Raw genomic sequence first — 22,900 nt, 5'->3', positions numbered from 1 at the left:
ATGAATGCACCAAACCAATGACAATCAATGACAACTGGCATACTTAACATATATATTTTTATTCAGCAAACAATGTATTGAAAGAAAACAAATACCTAAATCAGTTATATCTTCAGCGATAGTCGATGCAAATAACGATGTCTTCGGAAGATCCAAATTGTAATTATCAGCCCCAAGCAGTCACGGGGCTATTGTCCAAGATCGAGAAAACTGATAGCAAGTCACTCGCTTGGCCAATGGCCCAAGGACCTGGAGTTTATAATCGATGTTATCCGCTTGTCGGCATGTACCCGGATGTTCCATTGGTGCAGGCCTCCATCGCCCCAGGTGAAGTGCTCAAGCAAAAAAATTCGGTGAATGAACGTAACAAAGGAGAATTTTTCAATATGCTAAATAACTACAAAATCTGGGGTCAGTCGATTGATGACAATGTCAAGTGTTTTAGATTGACGTGTACTAAAATGTATGATCGCAAGAGAAATCTGCCAAGGAACCCGGCATCCAAGGACCAAGATAATCTGCAGCCAAAATTAACTATTCCCGAAATGAAAATCGTTCAGCATTACAAAACTCCAGTTCGAAAATACAAAATTAAAAAAAACCCAGAAATTCCAGAAAATACAATCAAGTGGATGCTGAAGTCCATTAATCAGATGCTTAAAAGTCAAAATGGGACGAATCCTAAGACGGCAATTGGCTTCAAGGCACAGCAAAAGGATACGAAGAAACAAGTAAAGGAGAAAAATGTATTTCTTCAGCGGCAAAATGGAATGAAAATCAATGCAGAGCTTAAGGAGAGTGCGCAGAAGAAGAAAGATCGTCTTCATAAAAAGAAGAAAATCAATTTCATGAAAGACGTCTTTGATGCAAAGGGAAAAACTCCTCAAATAAAATACTGGGGAAAATACTTTAGCGATGCCAATTTGAATAAGATTCATCATCTACCAAAGAAATACAAAGGAGTGAATGAAAAGTTAAGTGATGTAATAAGTATCAATCTTCTATCTAACAAATCGGAAAGCGAAGAAGTGAACAAGAAGAACACCATAAAAGATAAGAGCAAGAGGCTTAGAGATGTAAGCTTAAACAAGAAAAACGATACCGTAATAAAGGACAGTGACTTAAGCAAAAAGCACTTAGAGAAAATTCATCATACACCTAGACAAAAGGTAGGGAAGAACATAAAAGATAAGACAAAGAACTTTAGTGATTCAAACTTGAAAAGGGTTCAACATATACCTAAGAAAATTAAAAGCGATAACGTAATAAAGGAAGGAAGGAAGGAAGTGAACAAGACGTCAAGTCATGAAAATTTAAAGAGAAAAAAAGGTCAGCCCATACCTAAGAAAAGGAAAAACAATAAAATAGCAAAGGACAATAAAATAAATAACATCCAGAGCAAGTCCAGTGATACAACTCGTAAGAATGCGGTGAGGAAACACAGCAATATCCATAATGCAGTCAACAGAACTAAACGGAAAGTCTGGCGGGAAATGTTTAGTGACGAGATTCTTGATAAGATGGTAGATTTTCAACAAGCTACGGTATATATAAAAAGAAGGCTCTCGAATAAAAATTATAAAAGGCATAGCAGAAGCAGCACATGTTCCAAAACTGATTCCAGAAGAACGAAATTAAAAGAGAAGAGATTAAAGAAAGATACTTTGAAGCTTAACGAATCAAAAATAAACGAAAGCATAAGATTACCTGAAGATATGGACAGGCACTCCAATATTTCAGGTTCATCTGAATCTTCACTAAGTGGTGTATCCCAATCAAATTCACCTTATGAAAAAAATGAACATATATCTGAAGACCCTGCCAAGGAACAACGGTCCGAGTTGGCTTTAAGCAATTCAAAAACTGTACACAGTGAAGTGAACGATTCCGAAAGAGTCGCATATAATATACGTTTTTCCATTACACCAGATAGCAAAAATGTTGCTGAGCCCCAGGCATTATGTCTCTACTATCCATATGATTCGATATACCAAAAAGAGCCGAAACCACCAAAAAAAGTAACAACCATACTTAAACGAAAGCGTGAAGTGAAACAAAAGGAGGTGAAACACCAAGTAGATGCCAAAGCAGATCAGGTGGCATGCGACTGCTGCATTTGCAATAGATTGAATCGTTATAGATCGGATGGCGATGCTCCATTCATAGTGAAGATGAAGAAACAATTGAAGCTCCAAGAGTTGAAGGCCTACCTAAGGAATAAGCAACGGCTCAATCCAGGTGATTCCAAATCGAAATCGAACTCGAACTCGAACTCCAAATGCTCGGATAAAATCGTTCCCTGTTGTCAAATTGGTCCGTCTATATCCTCTGGAAACAAAGGCAAGCTGCACAGCTTATGCACTGCTTCTACAGATTTAGACAGAGTGCATTAAATTGGTTTATTCGATAAATAAAAATTGTATATAGTGGCGTATATTGGTTTCTTTTACATGTGCTACAAACTAGGTACAGTCAAGACAAGTGAAGTTAAGTCAGCAAAACCTAAACGGGTTAAATATATATAAATAATTTTGACTAGATTTTGATAGGTGAACAAAGTAATCACAAAAAGGCCGCAATTAAAAGTTTCTAATTATAAATAAACGGCCAAAATGGTCACTGACTCGACGCTTTAACTTAAGCTAAATGACTAGCGCTATAATTTACTTATATACATACATTATTTAGCAATTAGTGAGAATCTTTGAATGCATAATATGATCATCTGATCGATCATCTATTGAGCTGTACTCGAACCTATAATTGAAGTTGTTCACTACGTCGCCTAAGTCTAGTATCGTTAAGTCAACACATCCAACTAACCTATTGGTGGTCTTATGCTCGTATTGCTGATATATGTATCTACCCGTAACATATACTATCTTAAGGGCTCTCGCCTGTTCTATGTACAAACTAAGCAGCCACCTCTTATACGGCAGCCTCTCTCGATTTCGTTCTATTTGCATTATCCAATAGGGTTTTGTTTGCAGCCTGATTCTTGAGATTGGCTGCCTCGTAATCACTGCCACTTTCGTCGGCGAATTGGATGTCATCCAGGTGTAGGTACTCCTGCAGGTCACGTGACGACTTCTCCACAAGCGTCTCCTTTTCCACGTATGATCCAGTCATTGATTGGTCGGAGTCTAAGTGGCTTTCCATCTTGATTACACTCTGATGCACTGCAGCAATTTCCGATTCGGGTTTGCCGGCTTGTCTAGGCCGCAGGGTTCCTGAGTCGGATTCGTTGCCGGAGTTCGCTGCGTTCAGCCTGAACTGTTGCCTGGCTTGGCGGCGTTGCTTGCGAGACATATATGGAGTTGGCTGCTTGGTGGGCGTGCTGCGCTGGGTCGCCTCGTTGGGAGAGGTGGCCTTGGACTGATGTTGACTACTGGGCAAGGAACGTTCTTCCGAGCTGGGCGTGTTATCCGTCGTTGTGGACTTGCTGCCTGGACACAGATAGTGGCCATATTTGGGCATTTGAATTTCATCAAACGCTGGATTCGCTTCATCGGCCCCTGACGTAGGTTCGGGCGTTTTGTCCTCATCCTCTCGCTCAGGCGTCTCCTCAAACGGCGGTATCCAAATGCAGTAGGCTGGGTCCATGCCTAGGTAAGAGCCAGGTGCGGCACCCGCATTGATTACATTGTAATCATAATAGTCCATCTCAAGCTCCTCTTGATTACCAAGCGAGAATTCGGAACCAGGTCGCGCCAATAGTTTCTTGCGGTTCTGTTTCTCCTTGGACTCCTTCGGATTGCTGGTTGTGCGTATGGTAGCTGTGCTAACCACGCTCGCTGCCGGAGAGTAGCAGCCCTGCAAGTGATTAAGGAATGTTGTAGATATAACATTGAACAGAAGTAGAAGTAGTTGCTTACATTGGTTAGGGAGGCGCTAACGCTGCGCGATCCCATGCGACCCAGACACAGCGAACCGGAATTAGAGTTCAGAGAAGCGGCATCTCGCAGACTTTCGTCCAGGCGGGTGCTCAGTAGCTTCAGAGTAACTGCGTCGTAGCGATCGGAATACTTGCTCAGCCTGTGGCTGTTTAGAGGTGGGCTATTACACAGGGAGCTCATGCCTGAAGAAATAATGGACTCCGAGTCCTTGGCACTGTCCTTGCAGCTCAGCGGCTCCGCAGTTGTATGCGTCGTAGTGGATTTTTCACCTTCATTCAGGTGTTGCAGCTGCAGTTCCGGCTCGCCAGATGACGGGGAACCAACTGGACTACGACTATCAGTCGCCGGCGACAGGGACGTCAACGATGCGTGTTCATTCCGTAAAGTCATCAAGGAAGCAGTACTACCAAATGCTACCGGCACTTCCTCGCTGCAGGATTGGAAGCATGTGAAGCCTGAATTTACATACATTCAAATATACATTTATAAGGCTAGACTCACCCCTTGACCATTTGCTCGTCTTCTTTGAACTCCGTTTCATGGGTCACGTTCTCCACATCAGCGCTTTCACGTAGTATGGAATGCCGTAGTTGATGTTTGGGCCGCAATTTCACTAGATAAATTACCTCGGAGAGCAGGGTGGTCGTTGAAATGGCACGTGATGGCGGGTCGTGCAGCGAGCTTAACGATGCTCGTGGTGTGTGCAAGTGTGAACCTTCATCCTGTCGACGTGCCACAGCCAAATGATATTTTCGATACCGCACTACATATTGAGCACCTGTTGAAATAAAACATAGTTGACTATGAGGTGAGTAATGCAACAAGCTGATGTATTTCGGATTAACACAAAATTTGCTGCAGTGAATTTATGACGTCACGTGCGCACTCTCTCCACTTTCTCGTAACTCGTTAAAAGCTTGTTATGCAGCCCTGGCATAAAACTTTTGCTGCGCAGAGCAAATGTGCGCAATTAGCGCCAAATTTTAATTTAAGTTTCTCTTAGAAGTAAAACGTATTTCTCAAAGTAGTACAATTTTCACGGTAACTCACAGTTATCAGATTACTTACCTAAAAGCGCGCTTATTATGATGATAATGGTGGCAAAGACCATGGCACTCAGATGAACTAGAGTGAAACGTATCCTGGCCAGTGATTTGTTTTGCAAATTCGTGCGACTTTTGGCAGACAGGCGTGTGGCGGCCAGAACTGTGGTAATAGTGCTACTATTTCTGCCCACTATGAGAGAAGGCGCTATTAATTAAAATGTAACTAATAGAATGTCATTTAACCCACCTAAAGGCTTGACGTTGGCCATAAAACCCCCGGTGCACAATGCAGCATCATAGCCAGCACTCGATGTTCCATTTGCATTCACGTCGCCTGAAAAGAATTCTACCAGCAGTTGCGCTCCGCTCGACTCAACAGTTAGCGGAAGGCCAACATGATTGGCGTCTTCAGCAGAGGGTCGCCGGATGCCGCCCACTGTGGCGCCGTCTCCATTGAGCTCCACCAGCAACGTGGAGGACAGCGAGGGTCCATCGCGCACCTTTATGTACTGCGTGGCACACGGCAGCCGCAAAAAGCTGAGTTGCATTGAAATGGTTTCCTCGCCATCAACCTGCACATAAAACTATGATTAAAGAAAAAGTCAAATCTTTGACTACCTGCTGCTTACCTGTATTAGCCAAAAGGAACGACCAGGACAGCTTTGCGTAGCTCCAGCAATAATACGCTTGGGCTTCGATGAGCCCAGATGCACAATACAGCCACAGCGACAGCCAGGACCAATTTCTTGATTAACCTCGGTGACATTTGACTTGGACAGAATGCTGCCGCTCGTCTCATAGATGCAATCCCAAGTATCTGCAATGCTCTTATTACACTTCTCCGTTTCCACAGATCGCCCCTGAAAAAACAATGAAAACGTTAGGAAAATGAGGACATGTGTCACAGATACGAGAGCCCCTTTATAGACTTATATATGCGTATTACCCAGTTCTGGGCTTGAATACTCTTTATTTAGTTGTTACGCCAAATCAAAATATTTGCAAGAATACATTTACATATTTATATAACAACTGAAAGTGATTTGCTTTAGTAGAACAAGTTGATTTCAAACTCGTCCTCTTCGTCCACATTCTCATCCTCGATAGTTAGGCCAGTCTGACCAGTGGTTGATATGCTGTGTCCCGACTTCGAAGTATCCAACTTAACAACTTCGTCGATTACTGGCTTGGCCAGTGGTGCAGGAGTCGGTGGAGCTGCGCTACCCTCGCTGCTGTCCTTCTGCACAGAAACGCTGCTGCTGGAACCTTCGGGCTCTTCGAGCGGTTCCTCCTCCACCTCGATTACATCATCCTCACGAGATGACGACACATACAGAGTGGTGCCGAGAGCAACATCCACTATTGACATACGATCGTCCTCCTTATATGCAGCCATAGCCGTAGTCTGGCCGTGACGCTTCAGCAGACAATCTGGCATATTCACCTGGAGCTGCGGCAGTATGTCTACCACCTCCGTCTGGAATAGATCACAGACAGCTGGCCGAGGCTTGTGTGGCATAAAGCCCATTTTGCCCGGCGTGTACAAGGATGAGGTCACAGTGCTGATAGTTTCTACAGAGGGCGTGCGTGGCAGCTCAGCGGAATGGGAGCTAACAATGTTCATCAGCTTGGAGAGCAGATCGCTGCGTGCCATCTTATTCATGTTGATCGCTTCCTCGCGAACTTCGTCAATGACTTCCTGTGTTTCGACGTTAGCCTCCTCGAGTCTTTCCGGGAACAGCTTAATGCATTGTTGGCTGACGATGGCATCGCGCACCGTTACCTTGATCTCCTGTATGATGCCGCGTAAGCGTATTATTTCGCCCTCATGCTGATCATGGATGGCCTGTAGATGACGCTTCTCCAGCGCCTGGGTCTCGATGCGCCTGCAGAGGGATTTGATTTTACCAACAGCATCTTTGTTCTTTGCATCCACCAGCTTATCGGCCTCCTGCTGCTCCTCGAAGGCTCGGCGATACTGCAGCGCCTCAACGTACTTGCCCTTGAGCTTCTCATAGTTGGTTGTCAAATTCTCGATTATTTTGATCTTGTTTATGGAGTTGCGTACGAGCTCATTCTTGATATGATCCAGGGCGCTGTACTGCACCATAATCTCCTTGTGCTTCTCCTTTTGGTTGTTGTACAGCTGCTGCAGCTTGATCTGCGACATCACCAGCAGATCGATCTCCTTCTGAAGAGCAATATTCTCTCTTATCAGTCGTCGCGTATAGCCAGCGTTGCGAATCTCGCTGGAGCGCGTGAAGTCCTCGGAAACCTGCAGCAACTTGGCTTCGACCTCCTTCTTCAACGCATCCTTCTCCACAACTGCGGCCTGTTCCATATTGTAGAGCGCCTCCTTGTGTAGCTTCTCCTTTTCCCGTATCTCGATTTCCTGATCATCGAACTTGGCGAGCAGTATATCACGTTGTATGCGAAACTCATCCAGGGAGTTCAGCTTGCCATTGAGGAGCTTTATCTCCGAGGTCAGTTGGTCATGCATCGCCTTGTATTTGCCCTCCAAGTCGGCAATTTTCTCCTGTGCCACCTGCTTCTCCTCGTTGCGTACCTTTGATATCTCGACCAAGCGCTCTTCCAGCTCTGTTATTGAGTTATTACGTTCCGCCAGGGTGCGTTCCAGATGGGCAGCCACATCAGTGCGATCTGTATCGATGTCCTGCATCTTTGCCTGTAGGGTAATATTGGACTCATCCATATTGGCCAAATGGGAACGCAGGCGCGCCAGCTTCTGGTTCAAGTCCGTGATCTGCAGCTCATAGAAAGTGCGGTCCACATTGGTCATTTTGTTGATCTCCGTGCCCTTGCCCTTGGCGGTCTTCCTTGGTTTCGGCGGCATTTTGATGATTTCTCTGTAGATTGACTTCCTTGTTCAATTGAGTACAAATTTTGTGTTTGTCAACAATAAATCTAACATTGACTACATTTGATGCGAGCACTACATTCTCTGAATGCCACAAATTCCTCTAAACAACATGAGAACCCAAACAGTTGTCAAGGCAAAAAGCTCTTCGCGAAAGGCCGAAGAACCGCGAAAGCTTTTTGGTTGCCCGGACTACCAGCAAACTAACGTACTAACTGCAAACCCTACTCCAAGTCAACTATCTTTGCGGCAATTGCTTACAACAATCACGAAAATTAAAAAGCAAAAGTATTTCCGCTTTCTTTTCACGTACAGGTGCAACAATTGCTGTTGTCTGGCTACAATGGAGAAACAAAGAGACAAAGGCGCTCCATTGTCAGTTGTCCCCTGCATATTTAATGGCAACTCCATAAGTGTATTAAAAACAGCAGCAGAGTATATTAAGTAAAAGGCAGAAAATTAGATTTGCTTGCAGCATTTTTCTGGTTTGTAGCTTTCGGAATCTGTGAGCCATGTTGAATGCATTTATGTATATGCATAAATAGACTTTATCATGGCATAGTTCCAAGAGCAGTGCCCAACTGGCAAAGCCCAGAGCGGGAAGTGTTTTCCGTTGCCCGTTGGCAGCGTTGTAAATTTGCCAACGCAATCTGGAGCAAGTGTCGCAATATTGTATCACTCTGCCCAGACAGACAGTCAGGACAACAAGAGCAAGAACAAGAACAAGAACATGGCCACCAGCTACCCTCCCCTCCTCTGCTCATCTCTTTTTGTGTGTACACCATGAGATATGTATATGTATGTGCGCCTAGCTTGTAGATACGCTGCGATTCGGCACACAAAGACTGGAATGAACTGAATCATGAACCTCGGCGGCAAATGGCCGCGCCGCGCGCGTGTCTCTAGGAGCTGCTAAATAAGTTGGTGTCTACACAAATTTATAGACCGAGTTAAAAAGCAAAAGTTTTCCAGCGAAAGTTCGACACGCATCCAAATTATGGGGACTTTTAGTTTTAGTTTTAGTTTTAGTTTTGGTGTTAGTTAAAGCCGCCCAAAAAATAAAAGTTTTGAGTAACTGTTTAATAGCTGCATAAACTTTATCTAAGCCAAAGTTAAGTACGTACCTCGCAGAACTTGGCACCGTAACGCGGCGGCGGCGAATCACAGAATCGATAGCGATTGCGAGTGCCGCCCAAGCAGTTGGTAGAGCACGGCGTCCACTCACTCCAAGCACCCCAGCCACCAGTGTCGGAATCTGTGAAACAGTCAAGCAGATTAATGAAACTGAAAAGAGCTGAGCGAAGGCGAGCAAACTTCAAGCAGCTTAGACACATTTTTTGCATGTTCCATAACAGGATTTCATGTTTGCTCGAGCTGATGAGTGATTGTGTGGCAACACCTGGCGAGCTTATCTTACCGCTGACAGGTAGCGTGGGCACACAGTCCATGCGCACGTCCGCAACGGCTCCGGATATGGCCTGGCTGACATAGACGAAGCAGTACTCCACGTATTTCTCCGAGAACAGATCGCAGCTGAAGTACAGTGAGTGCTGGCTCTTGACGACCCGCTGCTCGGCGACGTAGTGCAGCGAGGTGGGCGGCTTCAGGGAGGCCACATCCGCACGCAGCTTGGCATAGAGACGCACCCGATCACCCTGCTCCAGTATGCAGCCGGGATACTCGTAGAGCACGCCCACGCCGGTATGCGGATCGCAGGGAAAGATGCTGCGCGCATAGACATTGAAGACAAACTCATCGCTCCAATCAACGCTGAGCAAACGCCGCGTGGTGGGCACATTCAAGGCCGGAATCATGGGCCGCAGCTGGACAGCATAGTTGCCAGCCAGGCCGAACAGCTCGCAGCCCAACTCCAGCGTCTTCAACTTGGGAAAGCCATGCACTTGCTCTGCAAAGAGCACGCTCGACTTGGACACGTTGGCTAGATTATAGGAGCACGTGCGCTCCTTGCCACAGTAGACCAGCTCCAGCCAGAACTCTGGCAGCAAGGGCTCTGCTCCATGCTGCGCCCGCTCGCAGTTGACCTCCGGGAAGCGCAACGTGACCTTGACAGGCGCCTTGGGATAGGTGCGCAGCGTCACTGGGCTGACCAACATTTCGGCACTGGGCCATCGCACGTCCAGCGTCTGTAGCAGTCGCTCATCCTGAGCTGGCATCAATGTTGTCGTCGTCAATGGAACTGGATCGCTGCGATTGACCGTCGTCTTCAGATTTCTGACCACCTGCATCTCGTAGAGGCCGCCGCGCACAAACGTCTGGCACGGCACCGTCACTTGGGTGATGTTCTGCCTCGGATCCGGAAAGACTGGAATATTTTGCACGATCTCCTTGCGCCTGCGCTGCAGCACAAATTGGCTGGTGCTGTTGTTCGTCCTGTTGTTCGTCTCCCCCTCAGCCGTCGCAGCATCATTAACGATTTTGCTAATGACTAAAGTGCTCATTATGGTGTTCACCATGCCCTGCGCCTCTTTCAGGCCCACGCCCACGCCCATGCCCGCTCCCAATCCTGTGCTGCTGTCAGTGTTTAAGTGGGCGTCAACATTGCCGTCTGTTATATTGTTTTGATATTGAGGCTGAAGCTGTGTTGTATTGGTCCTTTGTCCGTGCTGCTGCTGCTGCTGCTGCTGCTCCTCGTCTCCGCTGAACTGGATCTGCACATGCAGGTCGCCGCTGAGTGCAGTGAATGTGCTCGGGGACATCAGGCGACCCCTGCGCACCGCCAGCACGTGACCTTTTGTTGAATCCCAGCCAAGTCGTGCCACAAACGAAACAAATTAATCACCACATGCAAAGCACATAGAGATAGAGAGAGAGAGAGAGAGAGAGAGAGAGAGGGAGGGAGGGAGGGAAAGAGATAGAGATAGAGTGAGATAAGAATTATGCACAAGTCTTTGTAATTTATTTCTTATTGTCTGACAGCAGGAGTTGCAGTCCAATCCACACCCCCAGCCGAGCACTTTTTGACGCCTCTTTTTCTGTTTGTTGTCTCTAAGTGCTCCCCAGTTGGCACCGGCGAAATCTCTTTTATAACCAGCTCCCACTCTGCCAGCAGAAAGCTCGCATTCAGCATTATTTCGTTTGCTTTGTCGAAGTCAAGATTTTGTATAGGTGAATGGACAGGCTAAACAAATGCAATTGAACAGCAGCTAGCAGATATTTATTGATTTCCAGCTGGTGACATCTTTTCGAATATATTTATATGTTTATATGAGAGATAAAAATGTGTCAAAGCTGTCTCTGATGTTGCTAGCTAATTGAAAGACACTTCGCAATCTAGAAGAGAACATTCATTTTGAACTGAATTAATTGACTTGACAATTGCTAGCAAGGATAACAATAAATTACAGCAGTTCCCTCTCAAGTCTTTCACTAAAATTCATAAGAAATAGCAGCAAATCAGAACTTTATTATTACTAAGTGCATTATGCGTATACTTTATAATTAATATAAGCCCAAAAATAACTGTGAAACAAAATCTAAGCTGATATTCGAAACTGACTACTATTTATCAAGTTAACTCACTTGGCTAAAGTTCTGCTTTCATTAACCAAATACCTCAGGGAATATTAAAGCTCTCGCTCTCTCTCCCTCTCCTTCTCTGTTTCCCTCTCTGTTATTGACACTCTCAACAATATTTTACTAACTACGAACAAAAAGTAGTTGTATAGAGCATTAAGTCTAACAATTTCATAAATCAAGCTCTAGATAAGGCGCTGGAAAAGCACTTTCGCTGCTGAGTTCCCAGTTGAGTTGATAACTCCGGCTCATAATTTAGTGGAGAACAAAAGAGGGCTAAGAGCTAGAACAAATTGCTATGATAGATGCTGGCTGAATTCAGAAAAATGGCTGAGCTAAAGGCAAAGCAAATAGCAGAGCACAAAAATCAACACACACACTTAAGCGCACAGAGGAAAATTAAAGATTCAGACATCCATTTGGATTGCCACGGCTCGACTGTCACTCACTTGAGCAGCAGAATAGCAGAAATATTATTGATGATATCATAATCTTCCACTTGACTACTGATTCGTGGCCAGATGCTGATGCTGATGCTGATGCTGATGCTGACATGCCAACTGTCTTCTTCCGCTTTCGATTCGTTGGCATTTTCCTTCTTGTGCGCTTCCTTCGAGCCATTGTCGCCGGAGACGACTCGGGTGCTACTTCTGCTATTTGCCGATAGATGGCGTACTGGGGGTATGACGAATTGAGCCGTTAACGTTATTGTTATTGTTGTTGTGTGGGGCTCAGTTGAGCGCCTTGCCATGCACCCACCCAGCCAGTGGGCGTGGCAGGGTACGCTCAACTCTGTTATTTATTGTTCAGAGTGTGGTTGCTGTTGCTGGACGATTAGTGACTTTCCATTAGAGCATAATGCCAACGGTATTGGGCTTAGCATTTTTCTGAAAATAAACGAAAATAAGAAGAAAATATTGACGTTAAACCGAGAGTCAAACAATAGGCGAGACAAGCGCATAGTAATTGCTGCAAGCTCTGATCGGATTAGACTGAGTTTTTTGTGTCTTAATTCAATTTCGAGTATGATCCGAATACAGCGAAAGAAAATAACGATTGTATTGTATTTTTATTTTCAATTTATTTTTATGGCTTGCTCTTGCTGCTATTGTTACATTTATTTATGGCCACTATATATGTATATACATATTTTTGCCACAAATCGAAGCCGCAATCAATTGCCAGGTTGCCAGGTTGCCAGGTTCGCCGGCTCGCAGAACCTTTAAAACCTAATGGTTCATATGTTATTAGTGAAATTGGCTGTCATTGAGCTCTGCCTGGTCATTAATTACATTCGCGTGCGTATGTTCATTTTGCCAGCCGTTCGTTGTGTCTGTTTGGGCAACAGTCATCTCCCAGCTGGTCTAATTTGGGTTTCGCTGACCACCCAAATTGGACAGAGTTGGCTCAATCAGGCACACGTGCTACAGGGTGCTAATGCAACGTGGCCTACACTCGATAACATTACGGGGGATGATAATTTAGGGTGGCTCTTGAAGCCCGATGAAAGCGGCAGCAAATTTCAAAATATTTAAAGTATTTCAACATATATAACATGATAATTTATACGGCTTCAATTCATGCCAAAAACAAGAAATTAAATCAATATTTTTTATTGAATTGAAAGCTTGAATAATTCAGAAAAATATGTGAAATAAATGTTATTGACCAAAAAATACGTGAAATAAAATCCGGAGTAAATCAAAATAAATATATTGAAAAAATGTAATATTTAATAAATAAAACTCTTTGTAATAAAATATATCAAGCAATAAGCAAAAATATTTCAATTAAAAGCCCGTACCGAACTTTCTCAATTAAACATTTAAGTGGGCTTAATCACACTGTGCGGTTATACAGATACACTGTGGAAAATTAACTCGATTTTCCATTAATAAATCATAAACTCTTTTGGGACGTGACAGAAAGCATTTTTAATTCCATTAAAGCTTCTGCCGTCTCCATCAATCGATATCAATTAAAAGCTACTAATGTTGGTCTGCATGGAGTTGGTACCACTGTGCGTGTGAGCCTGGAAGCTGTATGCGAAATGATCAAGTGAAAGTCGTAAATTTACAATCAATTGCACATTTTACACTACCCAATCTGCAAATCTCTCTCTGTCACCCGCCCCGCAACGCCATCATCATAAATATTGATGAAACACAAGAGCAGGGACAGGGACAGGGACTGGAACAGGGAGCAGGAGCAGGACCAGAACCAGGACTTTGTGCCGTAAATCTGACTTTAATGTGCGACATGGGGTTCTGCTGCCCGCCCGTTTGTAAACTATTAACTGCACTGTGAGGCCAGGCTACAGAGCGGACCGCCCATGGCTGTATCTGCATCCTAATTCTGACCGGTGCAGAGATCCAGAATTGTCGCAGCGTGGAAAATCAAAGCCGATGCGATTGTAAAATTGCCAAGTTAAATGTTGTTGCTGTTGTTGTTGCTGTTGCTGTTGCTGCTGCTGCTGCTGCTGATGTCGTTGTTGTTAGCGAGGGCAGTTTGATAGGCAAAATGTCAATGCCCCGCTGCATGACCAGTTGGCGTGTGGCATGTGACTGGCGTTTCCGCCCCTTAGCCTTACTTGATTATACTTTGTGCTTCAAGTCCACAATGTTATGCACATTTTAGAGACCCTCTGTGTGTGCGAGGGTGGAATTTTTCCGAGTGCTGAAATGCGGCGCAAAAAGCAACCGCATGCGACAAAATAAAAAAGAGAAGAGTAGAATGTTGAGCGTAGAGAAGTCGAATAGAAAAGGGAAATGCTCGTTTCAAATATTCGTATTCAAACATTTACACGCTCTGTTTACCTCTAATCAGTAGATAAGGAAGAGAACGAGCTGGCTGGAAAAGTCCATTTGCGATAGCCCGCATGCGATATCCCCTTTCATTTTCATCGCCAAATGTAAATATTTTTTTAAAATGCTTACAGCCTTAATGGATTCTACACAATGTTATTATGTCATCAATGTGGCTTATGTGCTTAAGATCAACATAATTGAAGCACTGTGCAGCGCAAGCAGAAGCACTAAAAGACATTTCCTTACATCATTGTGAGATGTGCGGTTTGGTTGTAGAAGATATATATTTATTTTCACTGATATGCTTAAGACAACAAATAGAGAAGATTACAGTCTTTGGATAATTATTTATATGTATCGTTAACTCTATTCATAAAAATAGTAGTACACTAAACTGTTTAAAATTAGTCTACGCCCATTTTTTATTACGGCTTGGCAATTGCGTGTAGATACATAGATAGATAGATAGGCAGATAATAGATAGATAAATAAATAAATAGATTAATAGATTGATAGATTGATAGATAGAATCATAGATACATAGATACATAGATACATAGATACATAGATACATAGATACATAGATACATAGATACATAGATACATAGATACATAGATACATAGATACATAGATACATAGATACATAGATACAGAGATAGATTTATAAATATTTATGTAATAATAAGAAAAGATATACTCAAGCAAGCGGTCATCTCTTAGTTCGTCATACAACAACAGCTGTTGCCCCTCTTTTATTCTATTTTAGACCATTCTGCGTTCGCCTTAAACTACTTTAGTCAGCTGTAAATAAGACTTTTGTTTGCTGCAGGTGCATGAACGAGGCCAAGTAGCGAGCGCTCGTCGCTTCTGTCAAGAGAAAGCTTATTTATGAGTAGATAAACAGAGCTGCACTTGACCCAAGCCATAAATAGCATAATATAGCAGCTGGTGGACAGTTCTCAAACATTACGTATACGCAAGGGTAGCTGTCCGAACTAAGTAGGATATTGGACCGTGTTGTACTTTTAATTGAGCAGCAGATTACTTATGGAATCGACACTTGCAGTGCTATCAAATTATCAACTGTTGCCGTGACAATGAACCCGAACGTGTCCGCACACACATACACACACACCCACACACGTGTGTGTATATACATTTATTTATTTATATCGTGTGTCCGTGCCAGACCAATTCATTATAATTACAGTTGCTTTCAAGTTGCGCTTCATACGGTCTTGACATGCAGTCGCCTGTGAATGCGAACGAGTGCGAGGCTGAGTGCAGCACAAATTATCGGCAAATTATGTGGCAGACTAGCTGCGTTACTGGATTTTCCACAACAGCAGCCAACTTGCACGGCAGAATGCGACGATTGACAATGAAGGACGAGGCATGGAGGAAGCGCACAGGAGTTACAGATGAGGTGCAGTACAAGGGCGGCTGCTTGTCGAGAGAGCTAAGCACTTCCGCAGCTTAGTTAAAGCAACATCCTCACACACATTGGTCCCTTATCAAAACTAAGTAAGAGTTGCACGTCAACAGAAGGCATATTAAAATAGCTATGGGAAATGCAGCTGACACAAGCAGCAACACCAACTAAACCACCCAAGCCGCCAAGCCTCCAACCCACCGCCAACTAGTCCAACAGTTGAGCAATTTCTTTTTTTTCTTCTTCTTATTTTCCACTCTTAGGGGCTGTCGCCATATCACGGCGCCAGGTAAAAAAAGCGAAGCTGACGCCCTCGTCCAGGTCCATGCTAGAGACCATTTAAAGCAACTCAGACAACCGAAAGGGTTGCCTGCCATATGGATATATAAATAAGCATAAAAATAAAAATGAAAATAAAATGAAAAGCAACAAATGCGAACATTTTCAATGTGCTATGTACACGGTCTATGCACAGGTGTGTGTGGCCAGACAGCCGCAGGCAAATGCTTGGATTGCATGCAGGCTGAATGGACTCGACTCCGGACTGCGGACTCCGAGACGCGACTCAGGTCTGGTCTGTGTTAGTTCCGTGGGCTATCTTTGTGCTCAAGCTTTATGAGTTTACTGCTCAACTACTCAATATTTGAGTAGCAGCAGAAGTTGGCAAATCAACAACTAACAAACTCGACAGTGGCGTAGTTAGAAAATTTATAAAAAGGGTTTCGACTTGCTGGTAAGGTTATAAGACGAAATTTAACTGGAAGTTTGAAGTGATTAATGATCAAACAGAATGTGCGGCATCAGAGTCAATATAACAGATAAAAGATCTTATAATTCAAGTCCTGTAAAATTTCCTTAAAAAACTTTAATTCTCTCTCCTCTAAGCACCAAACTCTACCCTTAACATTGCCTTTAAACTTGCTTACTTATATTCATTTCTCGCCGTAATATCCCAGCTAAAATGAACTGCTAATCTGCCCCACACTTGCTCTCTCGCTCTGACACTCAATAGGCAATCAATATATTAAAAATTAAAAATAAAGAATGAAGTAATTTGCAAGGGAAGCAGTGAGCCATCTCTTATCATAATAGTTTTGGGAAAATAATTTGTCTGTATAATGCAACAGCTTAATTATTCACTTCATATGAAAATACTTTGGCATATTCATAAAAATTGCTAAGCTTATTAAACTAAAGCCCCATTAGCGAGGCCACTGACTTCGAAAGACCTTCTTATAGATCTCATGTGAAGCAAGTGACTGAGCCATAAACTTGAATGCTAACATACAACATTTTCTACTTCCTACACACATGTGCAGCAGCTCAACGAGCTAGAAGCTGAGACGAAATTGTTGTTATCCTTGTTCCAGCACTCGGAAGTGCAGCCAAGTCCTTGTCAATGCATAATGAATGCCGTTCGCTTGTGGGTGTCGGCTGGCTGTGGTTTAGATATTTCAACTTTTAACAGCTCAACGCACAAAGCATTTCAGTTTGATTAAATTACTCGGTGCAAGTCATTCAGCATTAAGCTATTGGCGCTTATTCAATTTACGTATCATTCATTCTCTCCCCGTTCTCCAATCGATTTTTGAAATGTAGAAAAAAGGAATACTCTCAAAAAACAACTTAGAGTTGCGGTTTAGCGGGGATGAAACTATGTGAAATAAGTAGGCCAACGGCGGAATCAGAATCTGTAAACAGACAAAAAACTACTTTGGGCAACCGATGGCAGAAACAACAACCATAATGTCATCATAGATTCATATTTGTCTTACGCACTGAATCCCTTCAAGCGACGCAGCCCCATGGGTGGTTGATGTGCGCCAGCAGGCGGGGGCGTGGCAGCATCCAGCATCTAAGTGATTGTTATATGCTCGATATCGAATACATAGCATAGCATAGCATGCCATACTTATGCATGTTTATTTATTTAGATTTATCCCAGCGTTAGAACAACTTCATTAGATGCCATTGACATCGAATCACAGATACACATACATACACACATATATTTATGTCTACTCCCCTCTTATGCTGACTAGTCAATTTTTAAAGGCGTCTTTTAGGCGCCACAGAATTGATTTTCATTAAATTGGAAACATTGTCAGACAAGCCGCTAGACATACATATATATTCAATATATATATTTATAAATTGCGACACAAAAACCAATTTAAATTTCTTTCAATCTTACTTAAATTTTCATTTCTGAATTCACTGCGCAATATTTGAAATCTGCGTAGTTGGTGAAGGGAATATTTTGATGCCTAGAAATAATAAACGAAACATGTCTGGCATTAAAATTGCGTTTAATAAATGCAAATTATTTATGTACAATTTATGAATATTTTTTTAGTTTTAGATTGATGCACCGCAAATACCCTGTAAAGCAAATGCAAGTGAAAATGCTAATGAAACTCACGAAAAATCTAAACAAAACTGAAAGCATAAAAACTTCAACTTCACTGCTAAATTAAGTTTAAGTTTTTATTTAATTCGTAGTAATTATTAATAAGCTATAATTAATATATAAACTATATACTTTCTTTTTTATAAATAAACTTTTTTCTTAAAGAATATATTTAATGTTCTTTGACAAGTCAGCGAGCCAAAAGCATTTTCTAACCAATAAATGGAATATATAAAATTTTTGTAAAGAATTGTATATTTTTTCCAATTGGAGTATGAAAAATGCAATCAATTTGATTGATTTGTAGAATCTATAGATCTAATTCTTTAAGATTTCTCGATGTGCTTAGCATATATAGAATATAAATAATATAGCTGTATACATATATTTATATAAAAACATTCTGCAGCGTTCAAAGCCCCCACAGCAAGATGTAAACCATAAACAAACTATAAACAATAAACGTAAATTGTTAACTGAACGTGAATGAAGAGCACATGTAAATTGTTAATTTGTTTGGGTCGGCCAGTGTTTGTGTGGTCAGGCCGCTTTGTTTTCATTTAATTTGTGGAAACTCATGAATAAAATTATAAAATATTTTTAATATTGTTTTTTGAAATAATGAGAGTACGCAACAAAAGTAATCAGGCGGCCAGCCTGACGGTATTCGGCCATAAAATTTGCTGTGGATAAATCTAATTTGAATACCCGACGAAATGTGCGCGAAGTTTTACAACAGACACGTCATAGACAGGGAGCTGCCGTCTTATCAAGGCAACAATTTAAGGACACGCAGCCTTCAGGCTCTGGCCAACTCATAAATAAGGGGCTGAGTGGGGGGCGAGCAGCAAGCCGGAAGACAGACAAATGAGATTGAAACTTAGGTGAACCAGGAAGCCAGCTAACAACACGAACTCAGCATCTGCAGGGAACAGTAGCAGTAGCAGTAGCAGCAGCAACAACAGGAGAAGGAGCACGATTTATGCATCTGCCGTCGCGTGGCACCGAAAAGTAAATTAAATTTTTTCCCCTGTATATATTGTAATGAAATATGTGATTGAATTTTATTGCTGTCGAATTTATGACACACATGTAAATTGAATAAGGTGTGCTGCATAGGTAAACAGACGAGAACGGGAAATACTTTCGCTATTATCCTGCAAATGACTTTCGCTTGAAAATGCTTCTTGAGCGCTTTTCAGCATTCCAATGACACTTTTCTTTTTATTTTGGTTAACCAAGTTGAATTGCTTGGCGTTATGTGAAGCTGAATTGCTTTCAGCATATTGCTCAAAGTTCCATTTCAAGTCAGGGGACTAAACTAAAAACTTATGCAATTAAGTCAACAACAAGTTCTTCAAGTGGAAGCGCAAACCGCCATCAAGCTAAATGAAAAGACTCACTCTCTCTCTCTCTGCCTCCCTCTCTCTCAAAGCGAGTAAAAGCAGAAACTTATTTCAACTAAATGAGAAAATTATTGTACCAAGAAAATACCTCTATAAAAGTTCCTTAATTTAGTTTAACTTGAAATTACAATTAAATGTAAAATGAAAAATGCAAATGCAAATGCAAATGCCAAATGCAAAATGCAAGATGCACTCTGAAGCCTTTTAAAAGGTTCTTCCCCCGTTTGCACTTGGACCTTGTTATGCGATACTTGAAGCATTTGTATGCCACATATAAGGAAGCGGGTGTTCGGGGCTTTGTAAAATGAAAGCCAACTGAAGCCCTGCGAGACAAAGTAAATTGTTGGCTTAACAAATTACTAATCCAATGTTCCTTGTTAAGCCAAACTTTTCAGCTGCACGAGCTTGCAGCAGTTTAGCAGGTCAGACTGAAATCCAGCACAGCTTTCCACTCCTTTCCAACTTAGAGCTGGGTGTGTGCTGTCTCTGGCCTTCACCCAAGCCGTTCCCTTGCTGAAAACTGAATGGACTGTCAGCTTGTTTCAAATTGAAAATAACGTAACAACATACCTTGGGTAATTGGAAAAAAAACTGGTATAATAAGTAAAGTTATGTAGAGTTAATTTTTATGCATTCTCCTTTATTACTGCAAAGTTTTAATACAATTAAAAGCAAATAGGAGCGTTGCAGCGGGGAGTATTCGACTGCACGATACTTCATTAACTGCTAAAAAAACTAAACTAAAAGTAAAGTTCTAACTCCTAAGTGGCGTATATATAATATATGTGATTGATGGATTTATAGAGTAACTTAACAGTAAACCATTTCAAAAATGTTGATAAAAAATGTTGATTTCAAAAATGAAGATATAGTTCTTTTTCGACTAGCCACATTTCCAATGAACGTAAATAAATATTGAAGGAAAAAATTATAGCTATAGTACCACAATGATAAATCATATAAAATGTTCATGGTTCACTTCTTTCTCTAAAATTGCTTATAAGTGTGGTGCTATTTTAGTTTTCGCAGCAATTTATATATTGATATTTTCATTTATATATTAATATAAATACTTGTATATTCAAATTCAAAGCTTTTAGCTTCATTGGCATTTATTCGTCAAATATAAAGAAATTCCCCATTTGCTATTCAAAAAATCTAAACACTATTCAGAGAACACATTAAACTAGAGTATAAATCGTAATTTCAAGTCTCTAGCTTCTGACGAACAGTGAGCCTAATATACTCTTTTTGACTTTGTGAACGGGCATAAAGACCGACAACCATCTCCTATGCAGCCTGTAAGCTTAAAAGCAAATTTCGTATATATGTAAATATAATGTAACCATTTTTTCGCCCTGTCGAGCTGAAGGAAACCCATTTATAATATGCAAACAAAGCAGGATGACAGGAATAGGTTAAACTTTAAGCACATTTGCTCTAAATATGGTTAAAACACTTTTTTTTTTAACTACCTTCCACGTTCTGTGGTCTCTGCTGCCTCTGCTCAACCTGACGCAAGAATTTTCCGCACTTTTTAATAGTTTCTCATTTGCGAACCACTAAAAAGTTTTATGTGTTGCTGTTTTAAATAGTTTTCCTGCTTGGTTGGGCTAACATAACCCGCAACACGTTGAACGTTGTAATAATTTATGAGCATTCTGCCCAGTTTATGTGCAATTAGAACTTATTAAGTAAACTGCTGAGTTGCAGACGTAAAGTGTAATAAAATAATATCTAATATGGGCACATCCGTCGACTTTACTACATATGTTTATTGGCCCTCGTCCTGTCGGCTATCGCGTGTTGTCCTTACATTATTCTACTGCCTCACGATGTGTGTGCATTATGCGGTATTCCTCGCCCAGTCATGTGGCCAACCCCCAGCTAGGGTCAGCCAGGAGTTCAATGCATTCAGCCTGCCAAGGAAAGAACAAACCGAAAATGGAGTTTTCCTTTCACAAATGAACTCGCCCGCTTTTCCTTTTGTTCGCGCTGTTCTTACTCTGTTTAGTTTTGAGATATTCCATATCATGACTTGGCATTGTGCGTGTCTCAATTTTCTACTAAATTAGACGTGAGATTCTGATCAGCAGTATCAATTTCATTAAGTGTTAAACAAATTTGAGAATATTTTTAATGCAATATCATAATGTTTAGCGCTTTTATTTATGCCCGTCAGTACTACAATTACAATATGATGACAGAAACATTTCTCTTTCTAAGCTACCAAATCATCAAGTGAAAGTGAGCTCCATTAACATTTCTCGAATTGATTATCCCATACCTGTGGCCAGGCTAAAAAACACACCCCAAATTGCAGCCGATTTTTAAAGACACCACCAAAAACCAAAACAACCAGAGCAACGTGCGCGACAGTTGTTACACGGCGACTGCTTTCACAGTTGGTGTTTTACTATTACTATTTACCTGTCTATAGAACATCCATGCTGCAATCTAGCTGACAGTCCAGAGACACACGCATACACAAAAGTCTATTAGAAAGCTAAAGTGCCCATTTGAAGAGGGCTTAATTTAGAGACGCACTTGTGCTTGGGCTCAGTCTGTATTGTTTGTTTGCCTACGGTCACGAAAAGACGCCATGACAATCTGAAGTGCCTTTGTTTGTCTTTGGCATTTCACAGTGCCGTTTGGGCAACTCAATTTTCACAAAATCGCACAAATTCGCACGAAAATTATCAAGTGGCGCTTGACCACAACACTGGACAGCACATATAAACAATATTTCCCGGCTTTTTTCTAGCGTCTAGCGGCGTTGCTGGTGACTCACAAAGACCGACGGATACGCTACGCTACGCTACTAACAACACGTTGCACGAGTGTTGAATGCCACAAATCGCTGCGACTTACTATGTGGACTTTCACCCACGAACGGAGACGCATGCAAACTGACAGCCACGCGACTTAAATCGCACAACCAAAGCACAAACAAAACACGAACGAAGTGCCGAGCACGAGCCAACCGATGGCTCCGTCCAGCATGTCCTGTGCGGACGCGACAACTGCCGGCGATTCCATAAGAGCGACAGAGAGAGAGAGAGAGAGAGAGAGAGATAGATAGACCGAGCGAGAGTGAGTGAAAACAGAAGGTGGTTGTTTAACCAGCTACGAAGGTGGCAAGCAAAAGGGGTGGTTTGGGTGGTTGGACTTAGATTGCAAACAATCTGCACGAGCATTGCGACGACGCGTCGTCTGTTGTGAGTTGTAGTTCAGAAATCGTGATCTGGGAGGGTGGGTGATGGGCGTTGGGTGGTTGGTTGGTGGGTGGCCTACTCAGAGCACACGCTAGAGCTGTGCGCGCTGCTCTTGTCTTGCATGGCACAAAAGCAAACTAAACCTACAATGCCATGCACTTAACAAAATGTAAATATTTAAATATTAATACAGTGTAAAGTGTGGTTGGAGCAAATCATAACTTTATATTTTATTAAATATATCAATAGATTTAGCTGACATTTGCAGAAGATCC

At 42.2% G+C, this 22,900-nt stretch overlaps 2 protein-coding genes across 2 annotated transcripts; both read right to left on the bottom strand.

The window, feature by feature from the left end:
• Positions 1 to 2,912: 2,912 nt before the first annotated feature.
• On the bottom strand, positions 2,913 to 21,887 carry LOC111596667. Its single transcript, XM_030222694.1, has 10 exons — positions 21,841 to 21,887; positions 11,804 to 12,241; positions 9,238 to 10,569; positions 8,945 to 9,075; positions 5,572 to 5,802; positions 5,190 to 5,514; positions 4,965 to 5,132; positions 4,398 to 4,674; positions 3,876 to 4,326; positions 2,913 to 3,813 (listed from the first exon to the last, which is right to left on the bottom strand). The coding sequence occupies exons 2-10, from the start codon at positions 11,973 to 11,975 to the stop codon at positions 2,929 to 2,931; spliced, it is 3,972 nt and encodes a 1,323-aa protein (XP_030078554.1). The 5' UTR covers positions 11,976 to 12,241; positions 21,841 to 21,887; the 3' UTR covers positions 2,913 to 2,928.
• LOC111596662 (cilia- and flagella-associated protein 157) lies at positions 5,881 to 7,914 on the bottom strand. The gene has a single exon (XM_023310966.2). It carries the CDS (start codon positions 7,794 to 7,796, stop codon positions 5,991 to 5,993), a length of 1,806 nt encoding a protein of 601 aa, XP_023166734.1. The 5' UTR covers positions 7,797 to 7,914; the 3' UTR covers positions 5,881 to 5,990.
• Positions 21,888 to 22,900: the final 1,013 nt, after the last annotated feature.

Source organism: Drosophila hydei, unplaced genomic scaffold (genome assembly GCF_003285905.1).
Source record: "Drosophila hydei strain 15085-1641.00,03,60 unplaced genomic scaffold, DhydRS2 tig00000001-arrow-pilon, whole genome shotgun sequence".
Classification (NCBI taxonomy): Eukaryota; Metazoa; Arthropoda; class Insecta; order Diptera; family Drosophilidae; genus Drosophila; species Drosophila hydei.
This window is presented reverse-complemented; position numbering and strand designations above follow the sequence as displayed.

What these genes read in the sequence shown, in the direction of transcription:
- LOC111596662 (XM_023310966.2), bottom strand. Translation starts at nt 7,796, where the DNA reads ATGCCGCCGAAACCAAGGAAGACCGCCAAGGGCAAGGGCACGGAGATC.
- LOC111596667 (XM_030222694.1), bottom strand. Translation starts at nt 11,975, where the DNA reads ATGGCTCGAAGGAAGCGCACAAGAAGGAAAATGCCAACGAATCGAAAG. An exon ending in GGCCAACGTCAAGCCTTTAG is followed by an intron (nt 5,133 to 5,189) that starts GTGGGTTAAATG and finishes CTTCTCTCATAG; the next exon opens with TGGGCAGAAATAGTAGCACT. An exon ending in TTAGCGCCTCCCTAACCAAT is followed by an intron (nt 3,814 to 3,875) that starts GTAAGCAACTAC and finishes AATCACTTGCAG; the next exon opens with GGCTGCTACTCTCCGGCAGC.